Consider the following 14,796-nt stretch of genomic DNA (forward strand, 5'->3'; position numbering starts at 1 on the left):
TATCTTCTTCCACTCTGCAATCGTTCAACTCTCACATTCAGTCTACTAGCAAGTCCTGTGTTCCCTTCCTACATATTAATCAACAGCCTTTACTGAGTGCTTATGGTGTATTTTCCTGAGGGCCTACTTTACGAAACACTTGGAAGAGAACAATTCAGCAGAGTAGGTGGATGTGACCCCTGCCCACGGGGAATTTACAGACTAGAGAGGATCAATCACTCAATCAATGAGCATTTACTATGTGCAGAACACTGAACTAAGTGCTTGGAAGAGACTATAATAATAAGGATGGCATTCATTCTCTCCTCCTCCCTTCAGGCTTGTATCTCCTCCTGCTTCCAGTATGTCTCCACCTGGATGTCTGCCCATCACCTATAACTCATCATGTCTAAAACTGAGCTCTTTATCTTCCCTCCCAAACCCCGTCCTCTCCCTGACTTCCCCATCACTGTGGACGGCACAACCATCCTTCCCGTCATCCTTGACTCAGCTCTCTCATTCACCCCACACACCCAATCCGTCACCAACACCTACCGATCTCACCTTTACAATATCGCCAAGATCTGCCCTTTCCTCTCTATCCAAACAGCTATCGTGTTGGTACAAGCTCTCATCATATCCCCACTGGATCATTGTGTCAGCCTCCTCTCTGATCTCCCTTCCTCCTATCTCTCCCCACTCCAGTCAATTCTTCATTCCGCTGCCCAGATCATCTTCCTCCAGAAACACTCTGAGCATATCACTCCCCTCCTTAAAAACCTCCAGTGATTGCCTATCAACCTCCGCACGAAACAAAAACTCCTCACTCTTGGCTTCAAAGCTCTCCATCCCCTTGCCCCCTCCTACCTCAACTCCCTTCTCTCTTTCTACTGCCCACCCCATACACTCCGCTCCTCCACCGCTCACCTCCTCACTGTCCCCCCGTTCACGCCTATCCCATCGACCCCTGGTCCACGTCCTACTGCTGTCCTGGAATGCCCACCCTCCCTCATGTCCACCTCTCTTCCCCTCTTCAAAGCCCTACTGAGAGCTCACCTCCTCCAAGAGGCCTTCCCAGACTGAACCCCCCCTTTTCCCTCTGCTCCTCCTCCATCTTCTGCTCCTCCCCCTTCCCCTCAGCTGAGCTCCCTTTCCCTCTGCTCCCCCTCCCCTCCCCACCCCGCCCTCTGCTCCTCCCCCTTCCCCTTCCCTCAGTACTGCACTCATTTGTATACATTACCCTATTTATTTTGTTAATAAGGTGTACATCCCCTTGATTCTATTTATCGTGTTAATTTGGTCTTGTTTTTTTGTTCTGTTTGCTCTGCTGTCTCCCCTGATTAGACTGTGAGCCCATCATCGGGCAGAGATTGTCTCTGTTGCCAAATTGTACATTCCAAGTGCTTAGTACAGTGCTCTGCACATAGTAAGTGCTCAATACTATTGAATGAATGAATTTATTAAGCACTTACTATCAAGCACTGTTCTACGTGCTGAAATATACCCCTCTCCACCCGACAGCACTCGTGAATATATGTAAAAATATATGTAAAAATAATAATGATGCCATTTGTTAAGCACTTACTATGTGCCAAGCACTGTTTTAAGTGCTGGGGGTGGGGGGATACAAGGTAATCAAGTTGTCCTACATGGGACTCGCAGTTTTAATCCCCATTTTACAGATGAGGTAATTGAGGCACAAAGAAGTTAAGTGACTTGCCCAAAGTCACACAGCTGACAAGTGGCAGAGCTGACAAGTGACATGTGACTCCCAAGCCCATGCTCTTTCCACTGAGCCATGCTGCTTCTCTTAATGTACATATTTATAATTCTATTTATTTATATTATTACCTGCTTACTTGTTTTGATGTGCATATACATATAATTCTATTAATTTATATTGGTGCCTGCCTACTTGTTTTTATGTCTGTCTCCCCCCTTCTGGACTGCAAGCCTTGTGTGGAGAGAGTCTGTCTCTCTTTATTGCTGAATTGTACTTTCCAAGTGCTTAGTACAGTGCTCTGCACACAGTAAGCGCTCAATAAATATGACTGAATGAATGGAGTTGGTAGACATTCCCTGTCCACAAAGAGTTCACAGTCTAATAATAATAATAATGGTATTTATTAAGCATTTACTATGTGCCAAGCACTGTACTAAGCACTGGAGTGGATATAAGCAACTCTAGTTGGACACAGTTCCTGTCCCACATAGGGCTCAGAGTCCCAATATCCATTTTGCAAATGAGGTAACTGAGGCACAGAGAAGTAAAGTGACTTTCCCAAGATAGGTGGCAGAGTCAGAACTAGAACCCATGATCTCCTGACTCCCAGGCCCATGTTCTATCCACTATGCCAGGCTGCTTCTGATAGTCTAGAGAGGAAGAATGACATTCATATAAATAATAAATAAATTAGGGATACATACATAAATGTTATGGGTCTGGGGGTGATATAACTATGAAGTACTTAAAGGGTACAGATAGAAGTGCATAGGCAACATAGATGGAAGAGGGAGTGGAGGAAGAAATAGCTTAGTTGGAAAAAGCCTCTTGGAGGAAATGTGATTTTAATAGGGGCTTCAAGGTGGGGAGAGTGGTGGTCTGTAATATATGACTTGCCAGCTGTGTGACTTTGGGCAAGTCACTTAACTTCTCTGTGCCTCAGTTACCTCATCTGTAAAATGGGGAATAAAAACTTTGAGCCCCACGTGGGACAACCTGATCACCTTGTATCCCCCCAGTGCGTAGAACAGTGCTCTGCACATAGTAAAGCGCTTAAATACCACATTATCATTATTATTATTATGTGTGGGGTGGGGGGCAAGGGGAAGGTTTCCAGTCCAGAGGAAGGATGTGTGCAACAGGTTGGCAGCGAGATGGATGAGATAGAGGTACCTGAGTAGGTTGACATTAGAAGAATGAAATGTGCAGACTGGATTGTAGTTAGAAATCAGTGAGGTCAAGTAGGAGTGGACTAGTTAACAGTGCTTTAAAGCCGAAGGCAAGGCATTTCAGTTTGATTTGGTGGTGGATAGGCAACCACTGGAGATTCTTGAGGAGTAGGGAAATGTCGAACTGAACGTTTTTTAGAAAAATGATCCAGGCAGCAGAGTGAAGGGTGGAATGGAGTAGGGAAATAATGTATATATCTATAATTCAATATTGATGCCTATTTATTTGTTTCGATGTGTCTCCCCCCTTCTAGACTGTGAGCCCACTGGGGTCAGGGATTGTCTCTCTCTGTTCCTGAAATGAATTTTCCAAGCACTTAGTAGAGAGCTCTGCACACAGTAAGTGCTCAATAAGTAAAAATGAATGAATGAAAGGAAGCAGAAAGGTCAGCAAGGAGGCTAATGCAGTAGTCAAGGTGGGATAAGGGGTTGGATCAGCAAAGTAACAGAGAGAAGCAACGTGCCTTAGTGGAAGGAGCATGGGCTTAGGAGACAGAGGACATAGGCTCTAATCATGGCTCCCCCACTTGTCTGCTGTTTCTGATCTCCCATCCTCCTGTCTCTCCCCACTTGAGTCTATATTTCACTCTGCTGCCCAGATTATCCTTCTACAGAAATGCTCTGGGCATGTCACTCCCTTCCTCAAAAATCTCCAGTGGCTGCCTATCAACCTTCGCATGAAGCAAAAACTCCTCACTCTTGGCTTCAAAGCTCTCCATCACCTTGCCCCTTCCTATCTCACCTCCCTTCTCTCCTTCTACAGCCCACCCCGCACACTTCCCTACTCTGAAGTTAACCTCCTCACTGTGACTCATTCCCGCCCATCCCACCATCGACCCCGGCCAATGTCCAACCTCTGGCCTGGAATGCCCTCCCTCCTCAGATCCGCCAAACTAACACTCTGCCCCTCTTCAAAGCCCTACCGAGAGCTCACCTCCTCCAGGAGGCCTTCCCAGACTGAGCTCCTCCTTTTCTTCTGCTCCTCCTCCCCTCCCCATCACCCCTACTCCCTCCCTCTGCCCTATCCCCTTCCCCTCCCCACAGCATTTGTGTATATTTGTACACATTCATTACTCTATTTTATGATGTGCATATCTATAATTCTATTCATCTATTTTGATGGTATTTATGCCTGTCTACTTGTTTTGTTGTCTGTCTCCCCCTTCTAGACTGTGAGCCCGTTGTTGGGTAGGGATTGTCTCTATATGTTGCCGAAATGTACTTTCCAAGCACTTAGGAAAGTGCTCTGCACACAGTAAATGCTCAATAAATACGATTGAATGAATGACCTTGGGCAAGCCACTTAACTTCTCTGTGCCTCAGTTACCTCATCTGTAAAATGAGGATTAATAACAATAGTAATAATAATAATGGTATTTAAACACTTACTATGTGCCAAGCACTGTGCTAAGTGCTGGGGTGGAAACAAGCAAATTGGGTTGGACACAGTCCCTGTCCCACGTGGGGCTCAGAGCATTGTAAAATCCCCATTTTACAGATGAAGGAACTGAGGCCCAGAGAATAGAGGTGACTTGCCCGAGGTCACGCAGCAGACAAGTGGCAAAGCCAGGATTGGAACCCATGACCTTCTGATTCCCAGGCACATACTCTATTCACTGTGCCATGCTTCTTCTCAAGACTGTGAGTCCCAAGTGGGGCAACCTGATTACCTTGTATCTACCCCAGCACTTATAACAGTACTTGGCACGTAGTAAGCACTAAACAAATACCATAATCATAATTACTTTGTTAGGATGGAGAGGAAAGGGCTGATTTTACACTGCACCAAATGGGAGCAAAATGAATGATGCTATTACTGCTAATGTTAATATCTTGGATTGTTTAAATTTAATTCAATTTGATTGCATTATATTCTTTTTGTTCTACTTGGCTGCCCTCCCCATTTGGACTTGTGGGGCAGGGGTCGTGTGTTAATTGATTTTCCTATATGTACCCCAGCCCTTAATACAGTGTTTTGCACATTGTAAGTGCTTCATAAATGTTATTATTACTATAATGATAATAATAATAATCAAGAGTTCGATTTACTCTGTAAACTGCCCTGCCAGTATTCCACACATCACTCCGCCTGCCTCTGCTTTGGAGTGGACAGTGGATGAAAAATACAAAATCCTAGCCCCTTTCAATCACTCCTCTTCTAAACTTCAACCCAAGGGGAAAGGAGGGGAAAAAAGACAGCTGATGACAGAGAAATAACTTGGACTTAGAAATACACTGGCCGGAAAATGAAGAGCTCAAAGTTCAATCTAGAAATCCCTTCCCTCTTCGGAATAAGACATCTTTCATCAGAGCCCCTACAATAAATTCTGCTACCAAATGAAAGTCAGGAGCATGACTCTCTTTGAAGAGGAGATCCCCAGTGGTCCTGAGGCAGTCAAGACCCTCCTCCCAGCATGATGATTACTCAACCAGTAATTTTACCACAGATGAGAAAATACATCATAACTAAATGTACCCCCACTCCAGCCCTGTCTCCCAGTACTTCATGGATCCGATGGGCAGGGATTGTCTCTATCTGTTGCCGAATTGTACATTCCAAGCGCTTAGTACAGTGCTCTGCACATAGTAAGCGCTCAATAAATACTCTTGAATGAATGAATGGATCCAACCTCTTTCCTCTTCTCATACTCCTTTTTGAGGAAAAAGAAGTGGAGCCTATTCTTCCCAGCTTCAGAGATGGGTGAAATGAGGCACAAGAGTATAAACAGATATAGTGGTCCAGTGGAAAGAGCACAGGCCAAGGAGTCAAGAGGATCTGGGTTCTAATCCCAGATCTGCCACTTGCCTGTTGTGTGACCTAGGGCAGGTCACTTAATTTCTCTATACCTCAGTTTCCTCATTTATGCAATGGGGATCAAGTTCCTGTTCTCCCTCCTGTTTTAACCATGAGCCCCATATAGGACGGGGCTGTGTCCAAAGTGATTAACTTGTATCTACCCCGGTGCTATGTACAGAGCACAACACTTACCAAGTGCTTAACAAGCACCATTATTACCGTTGCTATTATTATTATTCATAGGCAATTCAAGAAGACATTGGGAAAAGAAACCAGGCACCCCACTCCTGACTCTTCTGCCCACCAAACTATGTCTCCTTAGAGAGGGAAGGCAAAGCTGTTTTCAGTTTGGGATTCCTGAGGTAAGGAGGCCCAAGCAGGGATGAGGAGAGGAGGAGGAAGAGTTGTAATCCTCCTCTCCTTAGCATAGCTAGGGATATAGAGGTAATATAGGCCTAAGGCCAATTGGGCTATTACTCACTGGCCACCGACATTTTCCCTTCCAGAGGCAGCTCCTTTCCTCTCCTTCCCCAGCCAGTTCTCACAAACCATCTGACTGCCTTCCCACTTCTGCTGCAGTACAATCTCTGGAGAGAGGATCTCATCACGGCCACCTGGAAGCCCTTGAATAAACTCAGTTCAGTGCTTAATCACATCCCCCTCTTCCCCTCCCACACCTGCATTCCCAGAGCATCAACCACTTGTCAGGCAGGCAGTCAGTCAGTAATATTTATTGAGTGCTTACTGTGTGCACAGCACTGTATTAAGTGCCTGGGAGAGTACGATATAACAATAAACAGCCATTTCCTGTCCACAGTGAGCTTACAATCTAGAGGGGGAGACAGATATTAATATAAATAAATTACAGGCGACTTCCTCACTGGTGATAATCCTGCCAACAACTTCCCAATAACAATAATTATTATGGTACTTGTTAAGCACTTATGTGTCAAGCATGATTCTAAACACTGGGGTATATACAAGTTCATCAGGTTGGACACAGTCCGTGTCCCCTGTGGGGCTCACAGTCTAAGTAGGAGGGAGTAGGATTTAATCCCCATTTTACAGATGGGGTAACTGAGGCACAGAGAAGTGAAGTGACTTGCCCAAGGTCACATAGCAGACTTGGCAGAGCCAGCATTTGAACTCAGGTCCTATGACTCCCAAGACGCTGCTCTTTCCGCTAGGTGACACTGCCTTCAGGGCATCCGGCCTGTACCCTGGCCTTCCCTCCTCAACTGTTTCCGTTACCCCAAGCTAGTGCCAACCTCTCAGATGCCAAGCCATCCCTGTGCCATCTCCCTCACCCAGTGATGTAGGCTGCAGCTGGAGGGGAGAGAACATAATGACAACTTCCCCAGGACCAGAAGCACAGTAATAATAATGATAATAGTATTTGTTAAAGCGCTTACTATGTGCCAAGCACTGTTCTAAGCACTGAAATAGATACAAAGTAATGAGGTTGTCCCACATGGGGCTCACAGTCTTAATCCCCATTTTACAGATGAGGTAACTGAGGCTCAGAGAAGTTAAGTGACTTGCCCAAGGTCACATAGCAGAGAAGTGGCAGAGCAGGGATTAGAACCCACGTCCTCGGACTCCCAAGCCCGTGCTCTTTCCATTAAGACACAACTGTTTTCATCTCACTTGCCAAGTGCTTCACATTAATAAATATTGATAAAATGATCCTTGGACAAACCAGGATAGTAACTAAGGATGGCAGCTCTCATCTCGTGACTTAGTGGAAAGAGCCCGGGATTGGGAGTCAGAGGTCATGAGTTCTAATCCCAGCTCTGCCACTTATAATAATAATAATAATGTTGGTATTTGTTAAGCGCTTACTATGTGCCAAGCACTGTTCTAAGCGCTGGGGTAGACAGGGGAATCAGGTTGTCCCACGTGGGGCTCACAGTCTTAATCCCATTTTACAGATGAGGTAACAGAGGCACAGAGAAGTGAAGTGACTTGCCCAAAGTCACACAGCGGACAAGTGGCCGAGCCGGGATTCGAACCCATGACCTCTGACTCCAAAGCCCGTGCTCTTTCCACTGAGCCACGCTGCTTCTCTATCAGCTGTGTGACTTTGGGCAAGTCACTTAACTTCTCTGTGCCTCAGTTACCTCATTTGTAAAATGGGGATGATGACTGTGAGCCCTATGTGGGACACCCCAATTACCTTGTATCTACCCCAGTGCTTAGAACAGTGCTTGGCACATAGGAAGTGCTTAACAATTACCACCATTATTATTATCTCCATTCTGCAAAGACCTTAAGATTACAATCTGGAGAAGCAAAGAAATTTAGTGTAGGGAACACAATGCCCAATCTAGGTGCTCGGCCTCTTCTGCCCAGTCAGGTTAAGGTTCTGGTGGCCCAAGAGTAAAGTTAATCCACTGCCATTCTTCCCAACCCAGGAAAGGTGACCCTCGCTCCACACACCCATTCCCCTCCCTGACATTTGCCCAGCTAGGCCACACCGGTAGTACTAGAAAAGCTGCTGTGATATCTGCAAGTGATCAAGGAGGTTGCTCCTTTGCCCACTGGCTATGGACTCTTGGACATTAGGCAAAAAAATTTAGCCACATTTAGCCAATAATTTCGCCATAATTTAGATGGTATCTGTTAAGCGCTTACTCTGTGCAAAGCACTGTTCTAAGTGCTGGGGAGGACAGAAGGTGATCAGGTTGTCCCTCATGGGGCTCACAGTCTTAATCTCCATTTTACAGATGGGGTAACTTAGGCCCAGAAAAGTTAAGTGACTTGCCCAAAGTCACACAGCTGACAAGTGGCTGAGCCGGCATTTGAACCCCTGACCTCTGACTCCCAAGCCCGGGGTTCTTTCCACTGAGCCACACTGCTTCTCTAAAGCTTCACTTCAAGCTTACCACATCCAAAACCGAACTCCTTATCTTCCCACCCACACCCTGTCCTTCCTGTGACTTTCCCATCACTATAGACAGCACCACCAACCTTCTTGTCTCACAAGCCCATAATCTAACTGTTATCCTTGACTCCTCTCTCATTCAACCTAAATATTCAATGCATCACTAAATCCTGTCAGTCCCTCCTTCACAAATTTGCTAAAATCCACCCTTTCCTGTCCCTCCACACCGCTACCACGTTAATACACTCATCCTGTCCCACCTGGATTACTGCATCAGCCTCCTTGCTGACCACCGTCTCCTGCCGCTCTTGACTCCAGTCCCTACATCACTCTGTTGCCCAGATCATTTTTCTATAAAAACGTTCAGGACATATCACCCCACTCCTCAAAAAGCTCCAGTGGTTGCCCATCCACCGCCCCATCAAACGAAACTCCTCACCATTGGCTTTAAAGTACTCCATCACCTTGCCCCTTCCTACCTCACCTTGCTGCTCTCCTACTACAACTCAGCCCACACACTTGGCTCCTCTAATGCAAACTTTCTCACTGTACCTCATTCTCGTCTATGTCACCATCGACCCCTCACCCATGTCCTGTCTCTGGCCTGGAATTCATTCATTCAATAGTATTTATTGAACACTTACTATGTGCAGAGCACTGTATTAAGCGCTTGGAATGTAAAATTTGGCAACAGATAGAGACAATCCCTGCCCATTGACGGGCTTACAGTCTAATCGGGGGAGATAGACAAAAACAGTAGCAATAAATAGAATCAAGGGGATGTACATCTCATTAACAAAATAAATAGGGTAATAAATATATATATAAATGAACAGATGAGCACAGTGCTGAGGGGAGAGAAGGGAGGGGGGAGGAGCAGAGGGAAAGGGGGGGAAAAGGGGCTTCTCCCTCTTCATATTCATCAATTACTCTCCCCCACTCAAAACCTTATTGAAGACACATCTCCTCCAAGAGGCCTTCCCAAACTAAGCCCCCTTTCCTCTTCTCACATTCCCTTCTTCACCACATTTACTTGCCCCCTTTATTCTTCCTCCCTCCCAGCTCCAAAGCACTTATGTACATATCTGTAATTTATTTATTTGTATTGATGTCTGTCTCCCCTCAACTCCAGACTATAAACTCGTTGTGGGCAGGGAACTTATTGTTGTATTGTACTCTCCCAAGCACTTAGTACAGTGCTCTGCACACTGTAAGCACTCAATACGATTGGATGAATGAATGAACCCCAGAATAAAGATCCCCCACAAATTTTAGCTATTAGTGGTAATAATAACAATAATAATAATAGCCCATCTAAGCATTCCCAATGAACAGCTTTGGGAATAACCAAACACACACCCTGAAGCCTGCAAACAAATCTGCATTTTTATAATCATACTCTATATTGCAAGCTCATCCAAAGACTATGGAGGTATCCCATACATGTCAAACCACTGAACAACCATCCCAACACTGCCCCTCCATAACCCCCAGCACCTGTCCCCACCTTCCTGAACTGAGATGCTATTGCAAATTACAAAATTAGGAAGCTAGCATCTCAAGAGCACAACCCTTCCTCTTCACCTCCAGCAACATCGTCACTACCACTATGCTCCCCTGAATTTCAGAGAACTTGCAAAAAGCAACTTGCAAAATTTCCAAATACAACTTTAAGCTACATTCTCAGGAACAAGGAGTTGAATAATATGACTTCTTGACATCCCTTCCAGTCTTTGATGCTATTAAGAACTCTTCTCCCCAGCTTCCCCATAAGCAATTTTCCATAGTCTTCTTATTCTTTTGTGTGGTATTTAAGTGCTTATTATGTTACAGGCACTGTTCTAAGCACTGGGGCAGAAACAAGATAATCAGGTTGGACACATTCCATGTCCCACATGGGGCTCACAGTTTTAATCCCCATTTTACAGATGAGGTAACTGAAGCCCAGAGGAAGTAAAGTGACTTGTCCAAGGTCACACAGAAGACAAGTGATGGAGTTGGGATTTGAATTCAGGTCCTTCTGACTCCCAGTCCTATGCTCTATCCAATAAGCCATGCTGCTTCTCTATTCTATTCTCTTACTCTTCTTTCCCTTGAATAAAGAAAGGGGACATTTTGAGGATCTGATTTTGATTTCTCATCATACCTTTCCCATGGGAAGTGGGAATCTAATCCGGATTTTTTTCTTGGGAAGGAACCCCTGAAAACAGTGTCTGAGCTTCAGCTAATACCAACCTAGTGGCTACTCCTTGACCCTTAGAAACTGACACCCTGGGGTCGACTCCCATCAAAGCCAGAAAGAGAAAGAGGACTAGAGGGGTGGGGGAGATGGGAAACATGAGTTGCCCTGGGGAAATGGGGGCACTCCACAAGGGTCAGCCAAAGGTAGCTCTCTGGAACAGCTTTCTAGCCAGAGAATCAAGAACTGGAGAGGCTGGACAAACCCTTAATTTATTGTTAACAGGGTTCTGGAAGTCTTAAATCTCAGGAAAAAAGATCATCCAGAACCAGGCTCATGATCCCCTCAAGCAACAGCAGCCAATCCAGAATCACAGGCTCCAGGAGGAGCAGGGGTCTACAGAGCTCATCTTTTTCAGCCCACTGTCCCAAAGCAAGCCTACACCTTACTCAGTCCTAACAACCTCTTCTCCAGGATAGTCAGTCAATAGTATTTATTGGGTACTACACCATGAAAGATACTGACTGTACCAAGGACTTTGGAGAATACAGTAGCATGGCTCAGTGGAAAGAGGACGGGCTTGGGAGTCAGAGGTCATGGGTTCGAATTCCGGCTCCTCCACTTCTCAGCTGTGTGACTGTGGGCAAGTCACTTAACTTCTCTGTGCCTCAGTTACCTCATCTGTAAAATGGGAATGAAAACTGTGAGCCTCACGTGGGACAACCTGATTACTCTGTATCTACCCCAGCGCTTAGAACAGTGCTCTGCACATAGTAAGCGCTTAAATACCAACATCATTATTAATAAAAATGACCCCTGCCTTCAAAAGGCTTACAGTCTAGCTCAGGAGATAAACACTAAGATAATAACAATGACATTTATATTCAACTCTTCCTATGAGCCTAGCACACTGTTAAATGCTGGGGTAGTTTTAAGGCAATCAGCCTGGACATAATCCCCATCTTCTAGACTGTAAACTCTGTTGAGCAGGGAATGTACCTACCCTAGACTTATCTGTTGTACTGAACTCTCCCAAGTGCTTAGTATAGTGTCCTACAAACAGTAAGCATTCAATAAAAAGGGTAGATTAATTCATCCTAGTCAGAGTTTATGATTTAAGAGGGAAGGACAGGTATTTTATCCCCATTTTGCTGCTGAGGAAACTGAGGCACAGGTAAATTGAGTGATTTGCTCAAGATCAGACAGGAGGCAACTGGTTGAGCAGCAATTAGAGCCCACTTTTCCTGACTCCCAGTCCCATGTTCGACCCAATAGGCCACAACTAGACTGTAAGCTCATTGTGGACAGGGAATGTGTTTATCATTACACTATACTCTCCCAACCATTTAGTACAGTGCTCTGCACACAATAAGCGCGCAGTAAGTATGACTGAATGAATGAAAGTCCCTTCCTTCTTTCTCCTATCCTATCTCTTAGCCATTTCCATTGATTTCTGCTGGGCCTACAGTCCTGTCTTCCAGGACGTGGTTTCTATAACTCTCTCACAAGATTCTATTCTGTGCAGAACAGAACAAAAAGAGGAACTCTTTCTTAGCTCTTAGGCCTTGTTGTCAAATGGCAGCATTCTGCTTTCTTTAACAGAGTTAAGGATCACGGGATGGAAGAGCCAAACTAATCTCCAAAAGCCATCCCATCCACGAATTAAATTATATGCATAATGCGAATTTAGTCTGAGGTGAGTGGTGGGGAATTAGGAGGGGGAAGCTTCCCCATAAATGCAAAAAATCTTCCTAAAACTCCATAAGCTTCCCCCTCTAGACTGTAAGGTCCTCGTGGGCATGGAATTTACCCATGGACTCTGTTCTATTATACTCTACCCGGCACTTAATACAGTGCTATGCAAACAGTAAGCACTCAGTGAATACGACTGATTCAAACTTCACTCTATCTCATCCCACTTAGACCCTGGAAATCCAGGAAGAAGCCAACAGTCATCCAGGAGTGCAGTGGCAAGAACTCCGGGCAGCAGAAGATGGGTTAATGGAACAAAACAAAGAGTTAATGGTATTTGGCTAGGGAGAAGGCAGTCCTCGCTCTGACCCCTAGGCTAGAGTTTATCCTTAGAGGACCGTGCCCTGCCTGAAGTTCTTACCGTTCGTGTGTGTAGAGGGAGAGAGATAAATATTTATCTCCTCCACGTGCGATATGAACACACGTGCTAACTACTCCCCAGGAAAACACCTTGGAAGACGGGGCCATTCCCCTCCTCTCCCTCCATTCACAGAGAGGAGTGTATATAATAGGGAAAAGAGTGTATGAAACGAACAGGAGTGTTTACGGGTTTTTATCTCGAACTGACAGTTTCAGCCGGTGAGGCCGGTCCGCAGCAGTGGAGATGCCTATCATTCATTCCTTCGACCAGATCGAGAAGCAGCTGGGCTCAGTGGAAGGAGCATGGTCTTGGGAGTCAGAGGTCATGGGTTCTAATCCCCACTCTGCCACCTGTCAGCTGTGTGAATTGGGGCAAGTCACTGAACTTCCCTGGGCTCATCTGAAAAATGGGGATTAAGCCTGTGAGGCCCACCTGGGACAACCTGATTACCTTGTATTTCCCCCAGTGCTTAGAACAGTGCTTGGCACATAGTAAGCGCTTAACAGATAACGTGATTATTATTTATTGAGCGCTTGCTGTGTGCAGAGCCCTCTACTAAGCATTTGGAAAGTACAATAGAATAATATAGGGAGGCGACCCCTGCCCACATCGGGATTCAATCGTATTTATTGAGCCCTTACTGTGTGCAGAGCACCGTACTAAGCGCTTGGCAAGTACAATATAGCAATAGAGAGAGACAATCCCTGCCCACACTGGGATTCAACTGTATTTACTTAACGCTTACTGTGTGCAGAGCACTGTACCAAATGCTTGGAAATACAGCAAGAGAGAGAGAGACAGTCCCTGCCCACAACTGGACTGGGGAGGGGGATTTCGGGGGGCTGAGGCTGTACCCCACGTTGGCACCAGCCCCTCGCCCCGGGGTCTGGCTGGCAGGGGGTCGGGAGGATGGAGGAAGGGGGGACTTGGTGGAGCCCCGGGATTAGGGGAGGCTGCTCCTGGTCCCTCTTCCCCTCTCCTGCCCCCAGGACTGGCTGCCTGGGTCCCCTCCCCAGGCTGGCAGGGGCAAAGGGGGCAGAGGGACCCCTCCTCCCGGCTCACTTACTTGCGTTCCGTTGACCACAGGTCCTGCCATAGCGGGAGGGAGAGTGGGGCGCAAGGGGCCCAGAGGGGAGACGGCCCGGACCCTCCTTCCGCACGAGGCCAACCGACAGACAGACCGACCGACCGACCGACAGACAGGCCCCCCCCACCCCCCGCCCGTCAGCTGATGCGGAGGCGGAACCGCCAACTCTGCTCGCCCAACGCCCCACTCCACGCTGTGCCCACAACGGGAACCTCCCCTCCCCTCCCCTCCCCTCCCCCGGGTCAGCCGCGGCCACTCCTCCTCTCCATCTCATCCTCATCGAAATGACGGTTTTTGTTACGCCTTTACTATGTGCCAGCCACTCTACGAAGCGCCGGGGTGATGAAAAGGATGATAATTATGGTATTAAGTGCTTACTACGTGCCAGGCACTGTACTAAGCGCTGGGGTAATGATCATTGATTGCCATTGTTCTCGTCTGTCCGTCTCCCCCGATTAGACCGTAAGCCCGTCAAAGGGCCAGGGACTGTCTCTGTCGCCGACTTGTTCATTCCAAGCGCTCAGTACGGTGCTCTGCGCATAGTAAGCGCTCAGTGAATACTATTGAATGAATGAATGATTATGGTATTTGTTGAGCGTTTACTATGTGCCAGGCACTGTACTAAGCGCTGGGGTGATGATAATTATGGTACTGGTTAAGCGCTTACCGTGTGCCAGGCACTGTACTAAGCGCTGGGGTAATGATAAGAATAATAATTATGGTATTGTTAAGCGCTTACTATGTGCCAGGCACAGTACTAAGCGCTGGGATAATGATAACAATGATTATGCTATTTGTTAAGCGC

The 14,796-nt window shown here is 46.4% G+C and overlaps 1 protein-coding gene across 1 annotated transcript in view; it reads right to left on the bottom strand.

Annotated features, from left to right (window-relative positions):
- LRMDA (leucine rich melanocyte differentiation associated) overlaps nucleotides 1–14,099 on the bottom strand; it is a 1,142,364-nt gene extending 1,128,265 nt beyond the window's left edge. Inside the window, exon 1 of the mRNA XM_029061255.2 lies at nucleotides 13,971–14,099. Within this exon, the coding sequence (XP_028917088.1) occupies nucleotides 13,971–14,000 (30 nt within the window). The 5' untranslated portion in view covers nucleotides 14,001–14,099. The remainder of the gene's footprint in view (nucleotides 1–13,970) is intronic.
- Nucleotides 14,100–14,796: the final 697 nt, after the last annotated feature.

The sequence above is a fragment of the Ornithorhynchus anatinus genome, chromosome 3 (genome assembly GCF_004115215.2).
Source record: "Ornithorhynchus anatinus isolate Pmale09 chromosome 3, mOrnAna1.pri.v4, whole genome shotgun sequence".
Lineage (NCBI taxonomy): Eukaryota > Metazoa > Chordata > Mammalia > Monotremata > Ornithorhynchidae > Ornithorhynchus > Ornithorhynchus anatinus.